General features: G+C 46.2%; 1 protein-coding gene across 1 annotated transcript; it reads right to left on the reverse strand.

The window, feature by feature from the left end:
* Positions 1-229: 229 nt before the first annotated feature.
* On the reverse strand, positions 230-20285 carry PGLYRP2 (peptidoglycan recognition protein 2). Its single transcript, XM_075272860.1, has 6 exons — positions 20265-20285; positions 10557-10631; positions 9643-10443; positions 8979-9189; positions 2521-2818; positions 230-280 (listed from the first exon to the last, which is right to left on the reverse strand). Exons 2-6 carry the CDS (start codon positions 10621-10623, stop codon positions 266-268), a joined length of 1392 nt encoding a protein of 463 aa, XP_075128961.1. The 5' UTR covers positions 10624-10631; positions 20265-20285; the 3' UTR covers positions 230-265.
* Positions 20286-21737: the final 1452 nt, after the last annotated feature.

Consider the following 21737-nt stretch of genomic DNA (forward strand, 5'->3'; position numbering starts at 1 on the left):
CAGTCCCTTCTCTTTGCCATCTCTTTTTGCATCTTATTTTTTTTTCTCTTCCCCTTAGAACAGGAAATAGGTTTGGTAAAGCTTTTTTTTTTTTTTTTTTTTAGATAACAGAAAACCTGCGGTGTCACGAAAATTTTAAACCATATTGGGGGGAGAGGGGAGGGTTGTGGTTACATGCAAAGGCACTAAACTTCACAAAAATCTCATTCAAATTTGATCAAACTTTATTCAGTACAGGAGAGATAAAATCTTCATTTGTGACAACTCATACTTGGGATTCCTAGAATAGAAAGATAGATATCATGAATGATGGTCAATAAAGATAAAGATTTACAGTCAAAGCCGTAAAACTTATTTTCATATTCCCCCACTGCTGCCTTCCACTTACGAAAGGTGAGACACCAATATACCCGAACCACTCACAATAATAGCAAACAAAAGTGTAACATCTCTGCCTGTTCGGCTCTCTGCGCCACCCTCCGCTCATACATTGCAGTGCAGGAGCTGAATTCAGTTTGATTCTTTGCTTAGAGTTTTCCGTTGCACTGTGTGAACACTGCTCTATTACCTATCTTCTGTAATTGAATTTCCACCACACCTGTCTCCTGCACCTTGTTTCTCTCTGTCCATCAAATAGTTAATTCTAGCCTTGCCTTTGTGATTGACAGCCTCTCTACCAATCAAGCCTAGGGTGGTCCAGGACTTCCTATATCCAGGCCATCAGCCCACACAGGCTTGCTGGCCACTGTGACGCTGTCCTTAGACTTTGTCTCTACTAAGCTCCTCTTTCTGCTACTATTGTATTGCTGACCTCTGGCTTCCCTTGTGACTATTCTCTTGGATTGTGATTCTGTACTGTGTTGCTCGACTGTTACTTGCCCCTTGGCTAGCTGACCTCCCTTTGTTGTTGTTTGTCTTGTCTGTATTGTCACTTATATAGGTAGGGCTTGTCAACCAGTTGTCGCCTATTGCTTAGGATAGGACCAGCAAGCAGGAAAGGACAGCGGGGTGGGGGGTCCAGCTTAGGGCTCACTGTCTATTGCGATGGTCCCCCCAGGGTTCACCATCAGCTACTGGGGAATTGCTGCTCTAGCATTTAACTTACAAAAAGGTGACAAGCATTTGGATTTGTGGGGTTGTTTTAGAACCCAGGAAACCTTATTACATTGTAGATTTAATATACACAAAAAATGTACAGTGCTTAATGAGGACCTTTCACCATCTTCAGCAATTCTAGTTCTTAGCATCATTGTTGTTCTGCTGATTCCAGCACGGTTGGAATTTTTTTCTCTAGCCCCCACCATTCCTGATCAACAAGAGCAGTTAATTTTGGTGACTGAAGCTCTGTAATGTCAGAAGGGCGGTGTCAGGCAGGGGGTGTGACTCAGAGCTCCAATCAAAGGCAGCCAGTGTCAGAGATCAGAATCACACCCCTTGCCTGTTCCTCCCTGACACCGCCCTGCTGACAGTACAGAGTCTAAATAGTCTATCAGGGAAACTAACAGCATTGATAGTTTAAGAACGGTGGGGGCTAGAGAAAGAATTCCAACTGTGCTGGAATGAGTGGAGCAGTGACTATTAATTGTTCTAAAGAGCTGGACTTGTTGGAGGTGGTGAAAGGTTCTCTCTAACAAGAAAAGATGTAACAATAAAGAGTAGGCCTAGAAGAGCTATTTTTGTCATGCACACGTGTGTGACGAAGGAAGATTGCAAGCACTCTTAGTTTTACAAGTAGTGCCAAAAAATTTACCATATCAGATATCTTTCGCTTGTTCTGTGCTCCTATTATCTAATTGCTGTTTTTCTATTGTCTATGGAGACATTCCAAACTGGGGGCAGCAGCGCCCAGGGGTGCTGTGGAAACATGTCAAGAGTAGGGTTGAGCGATCAGGATCGGAAAAGATTGGATCCTGATTAGCGATAGTAAATTTCACGATCACGATCGGGTTCCGATCCTACCTGAAAAAAAAAAATCAGAAACAGAATTCCGATCCCGATTGCTCAACCCTAGTTACCTGCACAGAACCGCTGCCGCTCCCCGGAGTTCCGGGCCGTTGTTCTCTGCCCTCTCCTCTCTCATTCAGATGCCGGCAGAGCGCCGTGCACCCCGCCTCCCTAGGCTAGTGTTACTGATGCTAGGAGTAGGCGTGGCTTAGGAGAGTGTGGGTGGGTATAGGGAGGAGAGACGTGAGTGCATCAGTTGGGAAACCTTGGTCTACGGGAGCACTGTCCTGGGCTAAGGGCAACATTAGTTTCTAGGAGGTAAAGTCCTAAAGCTGGACATACAACTTCTACATTTTTCACCAGAATTTTAATTTCTCTTGACCTCCCCATACATAGGTAAGTGTTGATAACAAAGGGTTGAATATGTTGAAATACATCCCACCTGGTGGAGGACTCAAGTGCCACCAATGGTAACCACTGGAGGGTATGGATGGCCTTCCTTCCATCAGTCAAGATAATTCCTTAAAAAAGTACACCCATCTTTATCAGTTCTCTGACATATCACATCATATTTACCTTAGTGAAGTGCTCCCATCTGGTAATCTCTTGGAACAAGGCATCTCCTGGACATGAGGTGTTGACAACCTGGCGATGACCTTGAATAGTGTAGTTGGGTAAGATGTAACCGGATCTCAATGTCCACTTCAAGAAGCCATCTCTAACCAAGTTCAGTATTCGGGTATCAGGGACTGATGAGGTGAAGTCTCCAATGAAGCTAATGCCATAACCCACAGAATTGTGGCCCTTGGTGTGAGCCCCAACATGGTGCCAGCCACGTCCTTCATACAAGTATCCATCAGACCCTGCCACAAAGCTATAGAATGTAGACAATGAAGGGAAGTTATACTCAGAGGTCAGTTACGTTACTAGTCCAGTAACTAGCTACAAACCCAAATCATCTACTTCCGACAAATTTTTTTTTACGGCTTAGCTCTCTAATAGCTGAGACCTCATCATGTCTATCTATCTATCTATCTATCTATCTATCTATCTATCTATCTATCTATCCATCTATCTATCCATCTATCGGTATTAGTGTAGCATGTCTCCACATCGCGAAAGCGCGCAAAAATGATTAGACGCGTCTCCACATAATGTGTACCGTAGTGCAGTATGTCTCCACATCTACCAGAAGAACCAGTGAAATCTGCCTATTGATGACCTTTGACCCTGAACTACACATCAGCTGAGGTAAGTGAAAAAAGGCGGGAAATTTGAATTACAGTGCACAGCTGACGCTGGGTTCACACCTGCATGCAAGAAGACAGAAATCACAGAGCGGGTCCAGCCGTGAGCGTTTTCTGGCTCCGCCGCGAAACCGTTTTTTTAAAACTGGACACAGAGTACTGCATATCCGACTCTGTGTCCGGATTTAAAAAAAACGATTTCGCGGCGGAGAGCATAAATCGCTCACCGCCGCACAGCTTTCAAACCCATTCAAATAAATGGGTTTGAAACAGTCCTGCAGGTTTCCGTCTCCTGCCTCTGTTTTGTGCAGGAAACGGAAACCTGCAGAACGGAGACCGGGGCGCAGATGTGAATGAGCCCTTACACTATCTTTACTTCACTGAGTGAACCTGAGGAGAAAAAGTATATTTTATTAATTTACCACACATTTGGGGTACCATGCCGCCATGTGTCCCCCAAGCAAGCCTGCTTTGGGGGTCCCTTGTCGCAAAAATTGAGGATGTTTCACGTCCTACGCCGAAATGAGCTGACGCTTCGGGCCATTAATCAGCGTCACCGCTCCTGGATCGTAAATTTGGTCGGAGGAGTGGGTAGCTTATGCAAATATTCCAAATTGGCCTGGTATTCAGTACACTCATCGTACTGTAAATCATCAACAAAATTTTGTAAACCCTTTCACCGGCGTCAACACCCAGAGAATCGAGGCAAATTGGGGTCATGTCAAAATGGAAATTCTGCAGAAGATGCGTGGTACTTCGCCGAATTTGTTGCCAGGACATTTGGCTGAATACTGGTGGAGACTGCAGCATCGAGAGACTCCGTTTCGCAACATCATTTGCTGAAATTGCTCGTCAGTTCCCTTTACTATGAGTTTTTTGAATGTGGAGACATGCTACACTAGAGCAAAAACGTGTGGAGACATGCTACACTAATACCCTATCTATCTATCTATCTATCTATCTATCTATCTATCTATCTAGTTATCTGTCCTATATATCAGGGGTCCCCAACCGCCGGTCCGTGGATCAGTACCGGGCTGCGGGGCATGTTGCACTGGTCTGTGTACCGGCGGCGAGGAGTCAGCAGCTGCTGCGGCTCCACAACACTGATGCTCAGGGCCGGCATTGGGGGGGGGGCAAACTGGGCAATTGCCTAGGGTCCCAGCCTTTGCAGGGGCCCCCTGTCGGTGGAATACTTTCCTCTTTAAAATAGGGAAAGTACTATATATGTCGCAAGGGCACTATGTAGCATCGGCTAATAGCAGCCAGCGCAGGAGCTGCAGCTATGAAAGAGGATGCTCCATTCAGCGCTCTCAGGAGGCTTCCCCCCCCCCCTTCTCTGGCTGTCCTCTGCTCACCAATGAGAGGGTGAGGAGCGCTCAGGAGGAGGGGCTTATCCCTATACAGAAGATAGACCCTGCCGAGCTCCTGCCATTACATCCTGCACAGAAGAGAAGGAGGAAAGGAGAGCTCATCAAAGTGAAAGTAAAAAAAGAAACCACCAGGTACATGAGCTTACTATACCTATTAATGTCAGGCATTTGGGGTTATTAATTTAGTTTTAGTAACTCTATGTGCCTCATATTAATGGCAATTTACCCCATCATGCCCTCACATTAACCCCTGTGTGCCTCACATAAGAGTTACTAATATGTGAGATATATGGAGGTAATAATAATTAATATACTTATTATTACCTCCATGTCTCACATATCAGTAACTCTTATGTGAGGTACACAAGGGTTAATGTGAGGGACATGATGGGGTTAACTGCTATTACTATGAGGCACATGGAGTTACTAAACTGTAATGCACATGACTGTAGTTTTTATCCTCAATTGTGGACAAAATTATGGACTATTATATTTCAATGGTTCCCGTACATATGCCCGTTGTTTTGCAGCCGTGTGTCCAGGCCAAATTGAAGAACTACAAGTTATGGAGCAGGTCCTATATCTGTCCTATACCTAGACCTTTCATGTCCTCAGAGATGGGTGGTATTATATACCACTAGAAAGATGCAGTGCAGTGAATTCACTGCACTGCCAGCTTTCACAGTACGTGTCCCTGTGCTGGAGGTATTGGTGCTATTAATTTCGGTAGCAATATCTCTCCACTGTCAGAAGATCGGGTCTTATAGCTCAGCATCATTCCCGGGCTGTGAGGAATGCCCTCCTGACTGTACTCTTCCATAGCTTTGTACTGTCAGAGGGGCATTCTCTACCGCCCAGTGATGCCGCTAGGCTAGAAGGCCCACCTTTCCAACAGTGGAGAGATATCGGTGCCGAAACTAACTGCACCAATATCTCCATCATGGCGAATACCGGCAAAGTTGGCACAGCACTGAATTCAGTTGGCTTTCTATAATACCGCACATCTCTGAGGACATGAAAGGTTCTCTTTAAAGTGATTCTACCATTAAAAATCATTTTTTTCTAGTTCACACGTTGGAATAGCCTTAAGAAAGGCTATTCGTCTCCTACCTTCCTTAGAAGTTGGGAAGGGGAACATTATACAGTAAAAACAGCTATTTGTGGATTGTATTATGGGGGCAGAGGAGAATCTGGTAGTAAGTGGCCAATGTGACAGTATTTGGTCCTGGTATAGTGGTCTGCGGGTGATGTGACAATATTTAGTCCTGGTATAACGGTCAGCGGGTAATGTGATAGTATTTAGTCCTGGTATAGCAGTCCTATTTGATAACTCTGTATATATAAACATTTTTTAGTCTGGGGAAGGGCATATGCCTTGTTGCTTCTGCACCTGATCTTTAAAGATAAGAAACAGAAGCAACTTGTTTGCCTAGGCAAAAAACCTTACAAATTTACATTAAGAACAGGGGAAACACGGTGGCTCAGTGGTTAGCACTGCAGAGCTGGAGTCCTGGGTTCGAATCCCGCCAGGAACAACATCTGCAAGGATGCGTGGATTTCCTCCCATTCTACAAAGACATGCTGATAGGAAAAAAAATGTACATTGTGAGTTCTATATGGGGCTCAATCTACAAAAAAAAAAAAAAAAAAAAAAAATTTACATTAAGAACATCCCTGTAAGTACCAGTAATAGGCACTGCGGCACATTGAATTAACAGAATGTTAATGTGTGTACGAATGGGGTCCCACTTCTAATTTTGCCCAGGGCCCCATTTTGTCTAAAACCGACCCTGCTGACGCTTGGTTGTTGCTCATTGGGATAAGGTGAGCAAGGTGCGGGGTTGAACCGGGACCCGCTGTATGTCTGGGATTCTAGTACTATGCAGGACATGCAGCGGGTCTTGGCTCCACCCCACACTCACCTACCAAACTTTGGGCAACTACATTACACGTCACTTGTCCCTGTGACGTGTAATGTAGCTGTAGTGAGGCTGTAGTGAAGTTAATTGCAGCATTAGGAGTGATATCCGTCATCAGTAGCCATCTTAGGCGCACTTAGGCCCACTGAGGCGTTTAGCACCTCCCTGTGCTGAACTCCTAGTTACACCTCTGCCCAAAATCCCACTGATTCTGCCTTATGGTGACTTGAGTCACATTAAATATAATAAAAATTATATAGTTTGCACTTTCTCTTGTGTTTTCATATGTACATGATTCTAATCTACACCCCCATGATTAACCCTGCTCCCCCATCCACACCCCTTCCCGCCCCCACCAGGCCATAGAAAAATTGTTTTGCTGAAACTGGTCCCTGGTGGAAAAAAGGTTGGGGACCACTGCTATATATTATCTATCTATCTATCTATCTATCTATCTATCTATCTATCTCCTATCTATCTGTCCGTCTGTCTATCTATCTATCTATCTATCTATCTATCTATCTATCTCCTATCTATCTATCTATCTATCTATCTATCTCCTATCTATCTGTCCGTCTGTCTATCTATCTATCTATCTATCTATCTCCTATCTATCTGTCCGTCTGTCCAACCGTCTGTCTATCTATCTATCTATCTATCTATCTATCTATCTATCATCTATCTATCTATCTATCTATCTATCTATCTATCTATCTCCTATCTATCTATCTCCTATCTATCTGTCCGTCTGTCCGTCTGTCTATCTATCTATCTATCTATCTATCTATCTATCTATCTATCTCCTATCTATCTGTCCGTCTGTCCGTCCGTCTGTCTATCTATCTAACTATCTATCTACTATCTGTCTGTCTGTCTATCTATCTATCTATGTATCCAGTGGCGTAACTAGGAATGGCGGGGCCCTGTGGCGAACTTTTGACATGGCCCCCCAAAAAAAACCCGACGCCGAAGACCTCGACCGACCCCCTCCTCCGCACTCTATTATGTCCCTTAGTAAGCCTTGCACACAGTATTATGTCCATTAGTGGCCCCTGCACACAGTATTATCCCCCATAGTGTCCCCTGCACACAGTATTATCCCCAATAGTGTCCCCTGCATACACAGTATTAACCCCAATAGTGTCCAATGCACACAGTATTATCCCCCATAGTGTCCCCATAAGTCCCACTGTGGACACCTATAAACAATTATTATCCTCTGGGGTCTGAAAAGACCCCAGAGTATAATAATCGGAGACCCGGGGGAATAAAAATATCAGAAACAGTTGCTTACCTGTTCCTGTCGGCCGCTGCTCTTGTCCTGCTTTAATGACGTCGGACGTCACATGACCCGGGAAGCAGGCCTGGGTCATGTGACGTCAGAGATGTCAGACACGAATGACGGAGGCCTGGCAGGATCGTGGAGAGGTAAGTAACACTGTTTTTTATGTTTCTTACCTCTCCCGGGCCTCCGATCATTATACTCGGGGGTCTGCAAAGACCCCCGAGTATAATGATAGTGTTTGTGGGGCCCATGGTTCACTTATCGATCCCGGCCCAGCCAGGATCAGCAAGTGAATAGGGCCCGTAACGGACTATTGAAAAAAAAAAAAAAAAAAAAAAAACCTGCAACGGTAGCGGCTGTCACCGGGCCCCCTAATGGCTCAGGCCCTGTGGCAGCCGCCTCCGCTGCCTCTACGATAGTTACGCCACTGTATCTATCTATCTATCTATCTATCTATCTATCTATCTATCTATCTATCCATCCATCTGTTTGCTACCTATTACTAGCATTGGGCTATTTCTGTCCCAGGGCCTACTGACGGTCTCTTGTCTTAGACTAGGACTCTCTTAAAAATGTGAGCTAGGATTATGTGGTCACACAGCCTTCCCCTGTAATACAAGACGCTCCTCCTTTCCTCATGTCCCAATTTGCAGCATTTGAGTCGGTCTCCCAAATTTGGGACAGTTGGTAACTTCCATTTCTGTACAGCGCTGCAGAGTATGTTTGCCCTATTTATTATTATTTTTCTTTTACTAAACACGTTATCTTTAGACCAGTTTCAGGCCACCGTTTTTAGGTCCATTGTTCTGATTCGAGGATCAGAACCATAATTGATGGATAGAAATAATACACTTCTGATTTATATAGGTTTTTACTGACTTCACAAAGCGGACAGATGGAAACTTTCATTTTTAGTCGATCAGAATTGCTGCAGACAGAAAGCGTTCCATTTCTGTCCATCAATCTTATAACTTTAACGTTCTTTGTTCTTATCTGTTAAAGGATCAAAATAACAGATTATAATGTGCAACTGCCCTTATATTGCAATACTCCCAGACAATCCCTTGACTCGCAATACCCTGTGTCACAATGGTTACCTAACAAACAGACCGCATAACGTTGTATCCAAAAACAGAAAAAAACCCGTAACAGTGTGTGCCACCTAGTGCTCAATGTGTAAACAGCAGCAGATTTGCTTCTTTTTTCCTACCTATAGCCGATATCATCCCAGCCTCGGTCCTCCTGATGGAATCTCTGCATGCTGCGCATATCTGCCGCACATTCCTGGAAGGAGACGCAAGGCCTGGACGGCTCGTAGGTGTGATGGATATAGACATGAGGCAGAGGAGGCTTAAGTAAAGTTGGGGTGCCTTTATATGGCTTGGCCTCCCACATGCAGCGAGGTATCACAGCAGGACAGTCTGCAAAGAAATAATACATAATAATAGTCATAGAAAAATAGGTTACGGCTACATGGTCAAGGCATACAGGCTATATTCTTCATGGCTAGCACTCTGGCCCATTCGTTTCTATGGCACTGACAACACCATACATATTCATCCCAGCTTTTTTACAATGGGGAGGCCCACTGTCAAACTACTATGTCCCATTTAGACCCCTCTGGCGGTAACTTATCACCTGACCATATACATGAGATCACCGAGTCCACCATAAAAATGTAGCCCGGCTTTATTTTGATGGAGGGCCTCAAGTTCGACCCCTCTACCTCTTATCAGACAGACCTCCTATCACCTACAGTAATAAAGGACCCAACACAAAGGAATCTAACAATTGGTTGAACTTAGAAAACCCACCAAAGTTAACAGAATTAACCAACTTTTTTTTTCTAAAAAAAATCGCTTCATATGTTATACCTAGATATTGCTGTTCAAAGTCTTTGGCTGCCACAGATGCGATGGAGTTCATCTGTTCCTCTGTGATAGGCTCTGCATTATGATGGTCAGCATGGTCCTTATAGCACTTAATTCCTCTACGTATTTCATCTTCTAGCTGCCCATCCTTCAGCAGATCCTGGAACTCCTGTCTCCGAAATGCACTCTTTGCTGGTCGTCCCCAGTAGTATGACTGAAGTAAGGAACTCATTTTCTGGGTCTTATTGATCAGCATCTCCCTCAGCAGAGTGCCATCCAAGGCACCATTGAGATACGCTAGTGTTATGTCATGTCTGGAAGGGGCTCCCGAAAGCTTGAAGGTTTTGGGAGTGGAGATAGAATCCCAGCATCCATTTGGAACATCTAGTGCTGCTTCCAGGGACAATTCAGAGTTAGCAAAACCCAAACCTAAAGACATAGCAAGGGATGTAGGATGTCTAGCATTGTTCCCTGTCCCTTGGTGATCTTCTTCTTGTAGATTCTTCGATTTACAATCAACTTTCCACCCCGAGAGCACAGCTTCAAGAAGTGGTTTTATCGCCACCGTGCTTCCATCAGGGGCCAGGACAACTCCTTGCTCCTGCCAGTCCTTGTCTTCCAATGCCACGACTTTGTGACCGAGCAAAGCAAGGGTAAGAGATGCTTGCTCAGCACTGAGAAACTTGGAGGGATTGAATGATGGAGAAACCAGTTGTTGCGCAATCTCTTGGGCAGAAAAATCTGGCTTGGTGGACTCCAGCTCCTTTATAAGACCAAGGAAGGTGTCCATGTTCATGACTTGACCTTCAGAAGCAAAAACAAGAATAAGATCACTATGCATTGGTCATTGGTGAACTTATGTACAGTATTGGTGAAGGCAAGTTGTACATTACAGAAGATTGGTTCTTGACAATTACCACTTTGAAGATCTGACGATGAACATACAGGGAGCAGGAGGAAAAAGACAACGTACCAGATACCCATCCTTATGCCTGTAGGATAAAGGAAACATTGTCATTTCTATCTTTTTTTTTATTACAGTGAACTGCCATCAAAAAATTACTTATTTTTAAATCAAGTTTTTATATTAAAAATTTTTAGTAATTTTTTTAAAAAATTTTTTGTACATTTTGTTGTTGTTGAATTTGGTTATGATCTCTCCCGCCCATTACTAGACCTTCCAACCCTCCCCCATCTCCCTTGCTAACCTATTCCACTCACTTCTAGAAGACTGGAAGACAGGGAGGCACCGTCCCCGGACACAGGAAGGTTCGGTAAGTATTGATGGGGATAGGGGAGGAGGAAGAGTTATGGTGACGTTCCGTTTTGGAAGTGGTGAAATGGAACGTCACCGGATTATCAGAAAGTGTCCCAGGAGCGATCATGTGGATAATTATAGATTTTTTAAAATTGGTGTAAATTAGAAGTTAGGTGGGGGGAGGGAGTTTAGTTTAGGGGTTAATTATCAGTTTATCCTGGACAACCCCTTTAAACCCTTGGTGTAGCTGTAGAACATGACTACAAGTGCCTACAAGAATAAAATGTGGGCTTGAAGGAGTTTTTGGGCCCCATGGTGTTTTTTGTTATACTGATGACCTATCCACAGGCTGGTTGATGGGGTTCTGACATATGGACCCCACATTGATCTTGGTCTTTTGGTATTGGAAACTAATGTACTAGACAGGACCAGAAGCAGTTCTGCTCCTATTCCATTAATAGACATAGAGCTCTGGTACCCCAGGGTCAGCACTATACGAGGACTAATTGTAGAATAGGAGTAGAGCTTTTTCTGTTCCCTGTCCAGTGCAGTACCTTGGAAGACAGTCAGATCAGCTGATCTGTGCAGGGTCTGGTTGTCAAACCTCCACCAATCGGATCTAATCTAACTTTTATAGGCAGACAGTTCCTTTAAGCAGACAGGGTTAGATTTTTCGTGGGTGGAGACAAAATATCTTAAATCACATTATGGAAATGTTGGCAGAAGGAGATGAGTGTGCTGACATTGTGGGAGGCAGTGACCTGTCCACTCATGTAATAATCCATGGCTATAGGTAATGGGACAGTGTCATAGACTGAAAGTTTTGAAACATTCAGAGCAAAGTCTCTAGCAGCACAGACCTAGCCGAAGTCTCACAACAGAAAATTTACTTTCACTTCTGAATAAAGGAAAATTTACCAATTAATTTTTTTAAATTTTTGTTTATAAATTCTTTATTTATAAACAATTTATAAATAAGCAAAACAAGAAACAAAACTATAACAAGGCAGGGCTGGAGCGACCGGACCCACGAAACCAGTAATACAATACCACGTAGGACAAAAGGCAAAAACAACAAACCTAGAGACAAAAGAAGAGGGAGGAAGATAAAAAGAGGAAAGGGAGAAAGAAAGAGAAGAGAGAAGAAAGAAAAAAAAAAAGAGGAGGGGAGGGGGAGAGGAGGGTGCGTTCGACCCCAAGCCGTAGCCACCAAACAACTAACTGCAGAGACACATCAGTCATCCAGATTCCTGGTACATTTGGGTACCCCAGGGGAGAAACCACGGAGTCAGAGCGACCATGCATGCGTCCCAAAGGGGCTCGGCGAGGTCATCCACGATCCCGAAGTTCACTACGTTATGAGACCAATAGCGGAAGGAGGGGGGATGGGGAGACTAAGCGTCGGGATGCGAGCCCTGACTGTGCGGAGCACGGGATAAAGGGGAGATCTACTATAGGTGCGGAGCGGGAGGGCCGAAAGGTGAAGCAAGAGGAGAGTTGGTAAGTACGGAGGAGAGATTTGCAAAAACTAGCTAACCACCTTACGGACACCCTCCCAGGGCAAGCTATGTCAAACCTCGCGAGTAAGTGGTCAAGTCCCATGGAGTTAGGTAGAGAAGAAAGGAAGTGAGATAACGAGTGAACCGTCTATGGAAGCCACCTAAAACTGCCAAGGGATAGGGAAACTAACAAGGAAACTAACCCAATAGGCTCAGGCTCTAAATAAGCAGCTATGGGACGCAACTGGGTACCCAGGGAATGGAAAAGGAAGGGCCGTCGCCTCACGAAAAAATCTCTTAGATGGAGGCTACAAGGAATCTCCCACCTCAAAATAGGCGGAGCAGGGAACATTGCATCTCTGAAGTATGGAGACCGTCAGGCATAATGTAGAAAAGAACAGTGGGGAGCATGGCTGAGGTCCTGGAAGACGGAAAAAGAAAGAGAAGAGAAGAAGAAGAAGAGATAAAAAAAACACACAAAAGAGAGGAACCAATCTGTCACGGGATGGTTAGAGTCTATACTATAGGCAATGTGTAATATATATTTCATGTGGAATGTATTCTCTAACCTGTTATATACATCAATGTGTAGTTGGCTGATTGGGGTCTAGTGTGTTCGCACATTGTATGCAAATACCTCTAGCTAGTGAGGACAATGGGTGCAGATAATCTGCTCGGTGTCCCCAAGAAGATGTTGGACGGTGCATTGTCCACAGGAGACAGGGAGTCTGCTCTCCTTGGTATAGGTGAGGGGGGAAGGATCTGTGACTCAGCCCTTCCCACCCACAGATATAGGTGTAACAGTCTTAGTATATAGTTGTAGCTAGTAGTTAGTATGTGTTAGCCGGCCTGTGCACAGCTCTGCAGAGAGCCAGGATTTAGTTACAGGACCAAGGAGCCAAAGCTATCATTGGATTGTGACTTCTGTGGACTTATTGTTATTACGGTTGATGTGACCGCCGCCGGCTACTAACTTTGTGGATTACAATAAATTGCTGTTGTCTCCCGACCTCTTGCGTCCGTGTTGATTCAAAAGACCATCCGGAGGAAGACGTATACCTTTGCTCCGTGACAACTGGTTGGCAGCGGTGGGATCAACAGCGTACAGCGAGATGGACTACAGCAGCTCAGCGATTAATGGAGCCACAACCTCAGAATACAGGAACTGGACTATGGCAAGTCTACAAGTAAGGGCCCGGGAACTAAACCTGAGTTACCAGGGAAGAACGAAAGATCAACTGATCGAGGCACTGGAGGAGATGACCCTGCAAAGCGACCATGAGGAGGGCTGCCCCCAGGAGACAGTAGAGATACGGGAGTGGCAGGTACAGACCCAAAAGAGCAGATGGGTTGTTTTGTATGAGGAGGAATTGGCAGTGCTGGGGCTAGGAGCAACTGCAGAGCAAAGGAGTAGAGCATTACAGAGGGCTCAGGAAACGGAGAAGGAGGAACAGAGAATGGCGCATGAAAAGGAAAGAATGGCGCATGAAATGCGAATGGCTGAGATAACTACGCGGAATTATAATCAAACGTCGACCCCCAGCCCAACAGTGAGAGAACCACCATATGTCTCCCATAAACACTTCAAGACCTTTGATGAAGCGGCTGGGGATGTTGATGGATATTTTCAGGACTTCGAACACCAGTGCCACCTGATGGAAGTCCCAGAGAAGGATTGGGTCCGGTATCTGGTGGGGCACCTACGAGATGGGGCTGCGGAAGCTCTCAGAGCCATGGACCCTAGTGATCAGCGGGACTATGAGGCCATTAAAAGAGCGGTGCAGAAGCATTATGCAGTCACTCCAGAGACCTACCGAGTTCAGTTCCGCTCTTTGTCTTACAATGGGGGAAGCTCCTTCCACATGTTCGCCCACAAGTTGAAGCAAGCATGCAAGCGCTGGCTAGAAGGAGAGGAGGCTGTCACAGTCGATAAGGTCCTCCAAGTCATACTTAAGGAACAGTTCTTTTCCCAGTGCCCCGCTGATATCCGTGAGTGGGTGCTGGAACGGAACCCAGCCACAGTTGAGCAAGCTGCTTCCCTTGCAGATGAGGGTCTGACCATCAAGCCACAGTGGAAGAGGTTGTTTGCAGAGGAGTGGAAAACTACCACAGTCCGCCAGACACCCTTCATCCAGCCACCCACCTTTCGTGCCCGGCCTCAGGATTACAATTCCCCCTCTACCCCTGCCCCAGCCCATCGGCCTCCAGCTATGAACAACCCTGTCCCTAGACAACGACCTACTGGAAGAATGCTAGAGCGCAGATGTTTTGGGTGCGGGCGGCCTGGACATTTTCAAGCTAGTTGCCCTGTTAACATGGGGGCACGGGCCACCGTGGCATCCCGGCCTATTCACTACCTGGGAACCACCCCTAGGACAGAAAGTTTGGCCCCATTTCCAGATGACTCCATGAATGACCCATCTGTTCCACCTCCAGGGGTCTATGGGATTCAGCCCTCTGCCACACATCCCGCAAACCTTCAGCGGAAGCACTTGCAGGAGGTCCTACTGGATGGCCGAACAGTTGTTGGATTCTGGGACTCGGGAGCTTTCCTAACGGTAGCGGACCCCCGAGTGGTTCGACCTGAGGCCCTAGAGGAGGGCCCTGGCCTTTCTATCGAGTTGGCAGGAGGTACTCGGAAACGTATTCCTAAAGCTACCGTGAAACTCGACTATGGTTATGGACCAAAACGATGCACAATTGGTGTGATGAGCGGGCTGCCGGCCGATGTTCTGTTAGGCAACAATGTTGGAAATCTACAGTGCCACTTTGTGGGAGCAGTGACCCGAAGCCAAGCTCAGAGAGACGCCAACATGGATCGACTGGATTTTCTGCCAGATGCCAGCCCTTAAACCCTACAACTTTACCATTCAGTACCGCCGAGGGAACCAACACCAGAACGCAGATGGGTTATCCCGGCAGGAGGACATATGAGCTATAGAGACTGATGTGCATTCCCCAATTTACCTGTGTAGGCCAATTGTGTCATGCACATGTTTTGAGAGGGGGAGGGGTTGTCACGGGATGGTTAGAGTCTATACTATAGGCAATGTGTAATATATATTTCATGTGGAATGTATTCTCTAACCTGTTATATACATCAATGTGTAGTTGGCTGATTGGGGTCTAGTGTGTTAGCACATTGTATGCAAATACCTCTAACTAGTGAGGACAATGGGTGGAGATAATCTGATCAGTGTCCCCAAGAAGATGTTGGATGGTGCATTGTCCACAGGAGACAGGGAGTCTGCTCTCCTTGGTATAGGTGAGGGGGAAAGGATCTGTGACTCAGCCCTTCCCACCCACAGATATAGGTGTAACAGTCTTAGTATATAGTTGTAGCTAGCAGTTAGTATGTGTTAGCCGGCCTGTGCACAGCTCTGCAGAGAGCCAGGATTTAGTTACAGGACCAAGGAGCCAAAGCTATCATTGGATTGTGACTTCTGTGGACTTATTGTTATTACGGTTGATGTGACCGCCGCCGGCTACTAACTTTGTGGATTACAATAAATTGCTGTTGTCTCCCGACCTCTTGCGTCCGTGTTGATTCAAAAGACCATCCGGAGGAAGACGTATACCTTTGCTCCGTGACTCAATCAAAATCAGCAAACAGTACAAATAACCCCGATCTAAGCTAATCCCAGAGCGGGGAACACCAATCAGTGGGAAACCCCCCACTAAAGCAGGTCTCAGGGGCACACCGCAGTACGCACCCTGAGAGATGCCGAAACCCTAACTAGCGGGGGAGAGGTGGAAATATTACATGTTGCCACCCTTTCCCCGAGCAGCATAAAAAAGGAGCCACAGACTGCGCTGCGGCCCACCACCCAGAGGAGGATAGGGGAGAACTCACAGAACGGTAAACGGTAGGATCGCCAACCATCACCGTAAGGAAAGGAACCAGGGCCGGCAAGTCACAGCGCATCTCCACGAGTGGGCGGCGGGTCACACCGATGAAGGGCGCCACAGACCGAGGTCCGCAGCGACCGCCGTCAGGGCACTAAACTTAAGAACCTCAGGGAGGCCCCAACTGCAAGACAAAATTGACAGGCACTTAAACGAACCAGAGAACAACAGAGTCAGAGAACCAAGGCGTAGTCCACACAAAAAAAGGAAAGATACTAGGATGCAGCGAGAACCCTAAGAAGAGGATTCCACCAGACGCCGCTGCCGAGGGCGGGATGGTGAAATAGGGCGGTCAGGGGCTGGTGCAAGAAGTAGCGGGAAGTCCAGCCAGTCCGGTAGCGACAAGTCAGGTAACTCAAGAAACTGCGCCAGGGAAGCTGCTTGGTTGGGAGAATGGAGGACAAACATCACTCCGTTCTGGCGGATCTGGAGGTGAAATGGGTGGCCCCACCTGTACGTAGCGCTAGAGTCCATGATCAACTTCAGAAGTGGTTTGAGTGTCCTCCTCATAGCAAGGGTGCGACGCGAGACATCCGGCAGAATTTGAATAGCGGAATCGAGATAGGAGACCGGGCCGTGCCGCCAGGCGGCCTGGAGAATATCTTCCTTTTCCTTGAAGAAGTGGATTCTGCATAAAACATCCCAGGGATCAGAAGCAGAAGGGAGTTTGGCACCCAGCACCATGTGGACCCTGTCGATGTTAATCTCCATCTTCCCAGGACGAGAAAGGGCTGTGTTGAAGATTGCGGTGACCGCGGAGCGGAGTTCAGCTGGGGAGACAACTCCAGGCCCCCCCCCCCCAGTATCTGGTGGAGGTAAGAGCTTGTGAAAGTCCTCTGACAGGAAAGCCTGTGGTGACCCACGGTGCTGAAAGTGCAGCATTCATCTGTAGAGCAGGGCTGGGTAGGACAGAGGCAGCTGGTGGGGGTTGAGGAGTGTAGGAGGACAAGGAGACAGAAGGGAGAATAGGCTGTGTGCATTTGCAAATCCCACAGGGTGAGCAGGCGCTACTACAAAGCAGAGCAGTGGTTAACAAGCAAGCATTAGAGGGAGACGATGGCAGCGGCCTCACAGCGGTATCACGGTCGCCATCTTGGATACACAGGAGCGCCGCGTTCTGTACCTGTGGAGCCGGCGTTAGACCTGGGTCAGAGGGCGGCTGCAGCAGTGAGGAGGATCCAGGCTGCGCGGCCAGCGTCAGTAGGAGAGCCAAGGAAGCTCCAGGCGGTACTTCGGAAGCGACGGAGGCGTGCGCCGGCGCCATTTTAGATCCGGCCGCCGGCAGAGAAGAGAGAGCCGAGGTCAGCAGAAACCGGGCAATCTGCTGCTCGACCAGGGCAGAAGAGGTGGCCTTCCATCCCAGGCGACGGACCATGTCGAAGAGGGGGAGCTGGAGAGGCACAGAACCCCCGAAATCCGTCTGAGGCTGCTTGAGGTCCGGGAGCTGAGGTGAGATGCTGCTTCACACGGCCATTGCTAGGACACGCCCCCAATTTACCAATTAATTTTATAACATTACAGGTAAAGTGATGGGATCCACCTATTTGTATCTAAAAATAGAAGCACCTGGGATTCACCAAATCGGACCCCCCCACCTTCTCGTTTTTCTTGTTTACCTTGATCCCTCTGTCAGACTGTCTATACCGGGTTCCAATGATGTTTCCTTTCGATCATTGTAAGCTTACCTTAGCTTTTGTATCAGACTTTGTTACTAGACTTTTACTTTTCACACATGACACAGGTTCCAAGTCCAATACTTGTTATGTTTGTAAAGTTTAAAAATCCTTAATAAAGTTCAAAAAAAAAAAAATTCAGGTAAAATAACAAGGAAGTTTTTGTCCACCCCAACAGAAGCAAATATCATAAATTCATAAATCCATAATACTAGACTTTAAAGGGAACAGAATCCATAACTTGCCTGGGTAGGTGTCACCTTGTGGCCGCTCGGAACAAGTGTCAGATAAATACTTCCTTTATGGGAGGATCGGATCAAAATAAAGTTTAACCCCGTCAGGGTAGACTCAAAGCTCAACCTAAAAAATTACTATAAATCCTTTAGTAGGACAACAAGATCTAATACTGTAAGGCCGGGTTCACACGGAGTTACGTGCCGCGAGATTTGGCACGTAGACGCCGCGTGACCCTTTGCGTGCCGTACACGCTCCCATTCATTTCAATGGGAGCGGGGAGCGTATGCGCCGCGCTAGTTTGCGGCCGTGAATAAATGCACGGCCGCAAACTAGCGCGGCGCATACGCTCCCCGCTCCCATTGAAATGAATGGGAGCGTGTACGGCACGCAAAGGGTCACGCGGCGTCTACGTGCCAAATCTCGCGGCACGTAACTCCGTGTGAACCCGGCCTAAAGGTCCAGTTTCGAGGGACAACTCTTTGCAAATAATTGTATCTATTTCATACATATTATATTTTGCATTATCGCCATGTTCTTAATTTTCTAAGCCACAATCTGTTTGGTATTGGCTAAACTAGGGTGAGGGGTCTATCACACTCTATGGTGTTCACCCATAACCATAGCATGAAGTTGTGGACTATACAAGAGGAATATCTTTGGTTTTAGTCATGGATTGGTGACATAGACAGGAATGGAGTCAAGGGTGGTCTGGAAGTATTAGGCCAGATGCCAAGACAGGTTTGCAGTCCTATGATAGTGAGGTAACAGAACCAGGAGTAGTAACAGGAACCAGACAAGCAAACCAAAGGCAGGAGCATATCCAGTAACAAGGCTGAGGTCAGGAACAAGGATCAGCAGATCAGCAAAAAGTGCACAAGAACAGGGGACAGACAAACTGAGAACCCTAAACACTAGGTAAGGAATCCTATACATAGGCTACCAGGCCTGAAAACTTCTTCGGCACTAGTAGTCATGCCATGTGATTCTGAATCCAGCAAGATAAATAAAAAAATTTAGAACATATTTTCTTAGCCAGACAAACCCTTTTGGACATACTAAGAAGCTGCAAGCTTAGGGGGCGCTCACACTACCGTTGGTGTCTGCTCAGCAGTGTCCATGGCTATTCTCCGTACACGATTTTAGCAACTGACTCTAGCTGGTCCGTCTGAAATTTCCATTCATTTCAATGGGATTTTAACTTGTGTCCATCAGTTACTCCTGGTTTGTGTCTGTTATGATAGGTGTCCATTTTGTTTTTAAAAAACGAAATCCAATGGTAGTGTGACCCCTACCTTACAGTAGCAGGACACTAGTTTTGAAATAGGTGCATATAGAACCCCCTATAACTGATGAAGTGATAGAACTGAGAAGGAGATGAAGGTGACAGAAGGAGATGAGTGTGCTGATCCTGCACAAGAAAGTGACCGGTCTCCTCATAGGGCTACAAGCAGCGCCGCACCGGCCATGCCGGGGCCCCCGGGGGGCGGCATTTTTACTGACCTAAGCCAGTCCAGGACAAGCTCTGAAGACCGAACGGAGGACCAGACCAAGAAGAACAGGGAGCTGCAGGTAAGCGGACACTCGTGGGGGGGAGGGGGTTAATCACTACACAGCGTGGGGTCCAAAAATGTAAACAATTTTTGGCTACATGCTGTGTAATCAGAGGTGAACCTAACCTTTTTGCCGTGGGAGGGGGGGGGGGGCCGGCGGGTGGTGGGGTTGGGATGGGGGGGAGGCTTTCTGTCATCCGCCTCAGGCGGCAAAAAGGCTAGGTTCACCCCTGGCTACAAGTAACGGGTCGGTGGCATAGATAGAGATATTGTAACATAAGGGGCAAAATCTTTAGCAGCACAGGCCTAGTCTAAGTCTCCTGACATGACTGATGCTGGAAAATGTATTTTCACTTTTGAACAAAATATAAAATTCTATTACCTAATTGTATAAAATTACTTTTGATATATTTTTAAGGAGCTTTTGTCTACCGTATTTCAAGAAAATGTAAAGATGTAGCCAAAATATCAGGGATGAAAGGGAACAAAATGAACAATTTACCTGGATAAGCGTCAGGCTGTAGCTGGTTAAGTTGTAGCTGGCTAGGCTACAGCCCCACATTGCGAAAATGCAACTTTTTGGCTGCTGTTGAAACGCATCGGAAAAAACACTGTGTTTTTCTGGTACCAGTAAAGGCCTTCATAGAGCAGCCTACAGTAAGGACCTTGCAGACATGCCTGGGATTCTTCAATTGGCTCTGGGTGTCATGCAAATGGATCTCCGTCCCCGGATCTTGTTCCACCCCAAAATGGTCAGCTTTGCTGTATAATATAATAGAGACCTGGTGACTATGGCGGCCACCCTACTGTTATGGCAGATGTTGGGACCGGGTAAAAGCAGGCAACTTTGTGAAAACCAAAATTTATATCAGTCTCAAAACTTTTGGCCAGGACTGTAGAAATCGGAAATTCTAAATCCAAAAATACTCATGACCTTATATAAAAAGAAAATTACTAGATGGTTGTAGTCAGGTGTGGACCAGACTAACATCAATGGAAACTCTAGTGGTAAAGAAAGTGGAGTCGGGGAGAAGTTAACCAGCTAAAAATACAACTTGTCATGCAAACAATAAGCCCCCATTGGAGCAGCAGGGGAATCTTGGAACATTGGTCCTTTAATGCCCAAAGCAGGCAACGTAAAGAGTTTTTTCAGACTTTCTAAATAAAAGAATATTGTTCCAATCTAAGGCCAAGTGAAAACTCTAGGCCTTGGGTGATAAGGTTAGTCAATTATTAAGCTAATTAATTAAGTAGCGAAAATGAGATCTATTGATAGAATATGTGGTATAAAGGTAATATTATTCAGAATCTGTAGGTCATAATAGATATTTATTACAACTTGTATAAGGTGGAACCTATTGCAGATATTTCCACTTGATGGTACTGGCTCAGCTCTACTCACCTCAACTTGGTTTTGATACCACATATTAAAGGGGGCAAATAGTGTCCCCCTTAATACCATAGCTGCTGATTGTTATTTATAGGCAGTTGATTGCTTTTGGACGTTCCAGCTCCGTTGGATGGTACAGGGTAGTCATGGTTCTCTCTGCGTTTAGACATGTGACTTTATAGTACCGTGTCCCCTCACTTGGTACCTTGTCTGAGGAGGACCCCCAAAAGACCCGGTGCTAGGTACTAGCCAGGACTATAGAAAAATGACAAACTAGCTAAAATATGTGAATAGACACAACAAGGGAGATTTATTTAGACTGGTTTATTCCATGCCAGGCTTCATATCCCATGCAACAATGGAGGGTCCTTCCTCCGGGCTGTGTGCTTGCACAGTGAAATGTACACCAGATTATTTACAGCCATCATTTATTCTAGTAAGTAAGTGCCTTGCGGATCAGGAGGCATGAAAAGTCCCAAAATCACTCAAACAGCCAAATATAGAACGCATTACAGCGCATTGCCAATTACAAAAGAACTTTTTATAGATTGTAAGCCGATGGCTGGTCAGGTAATGGAGGGGGTG

Source organism: Leptodactylus fuscus, chromosome 5 (genome assembly GCF_031893055.1).
Source record: "Leptodactylus fuscus isolate aLepFus1 chromosome 5, aLepFus1.hap2, whole genome shotgun sequence".
Classification (NCBI taxonomy): Eukaryota; Metazoa; Chordata; class Amphibia; order Anura; family Leptodactylidae; genus Leptodactylus; species Leptodactylus fuscus.

Excerpts from the sequence above, each read along its gene's own strand:
- PGLYRP2 (XM_075272860.1), bottom strand. The coding sequence starts at position 10,623 with ATGGGTATCTGGTACGTTGTCTTTTTCCTCCTGCTCCCTGTATGTTCA. Across the intron at positions 10,444-10,556 it reads ATCGTCAGATCTTCAAAGTG|GTCAAGTCATGAACATGGAC; the intron begins GTAATTGTCAAG and ends TTGCTTCTGAAG. Across the intron at positions 2,819-8,978 it reads TGGGATGATATCGGCTATAG|CTTTGTGGCAGGGTCTGATG; the intron begins GTAGGAAAAAAG and ends TACATTCTATAG.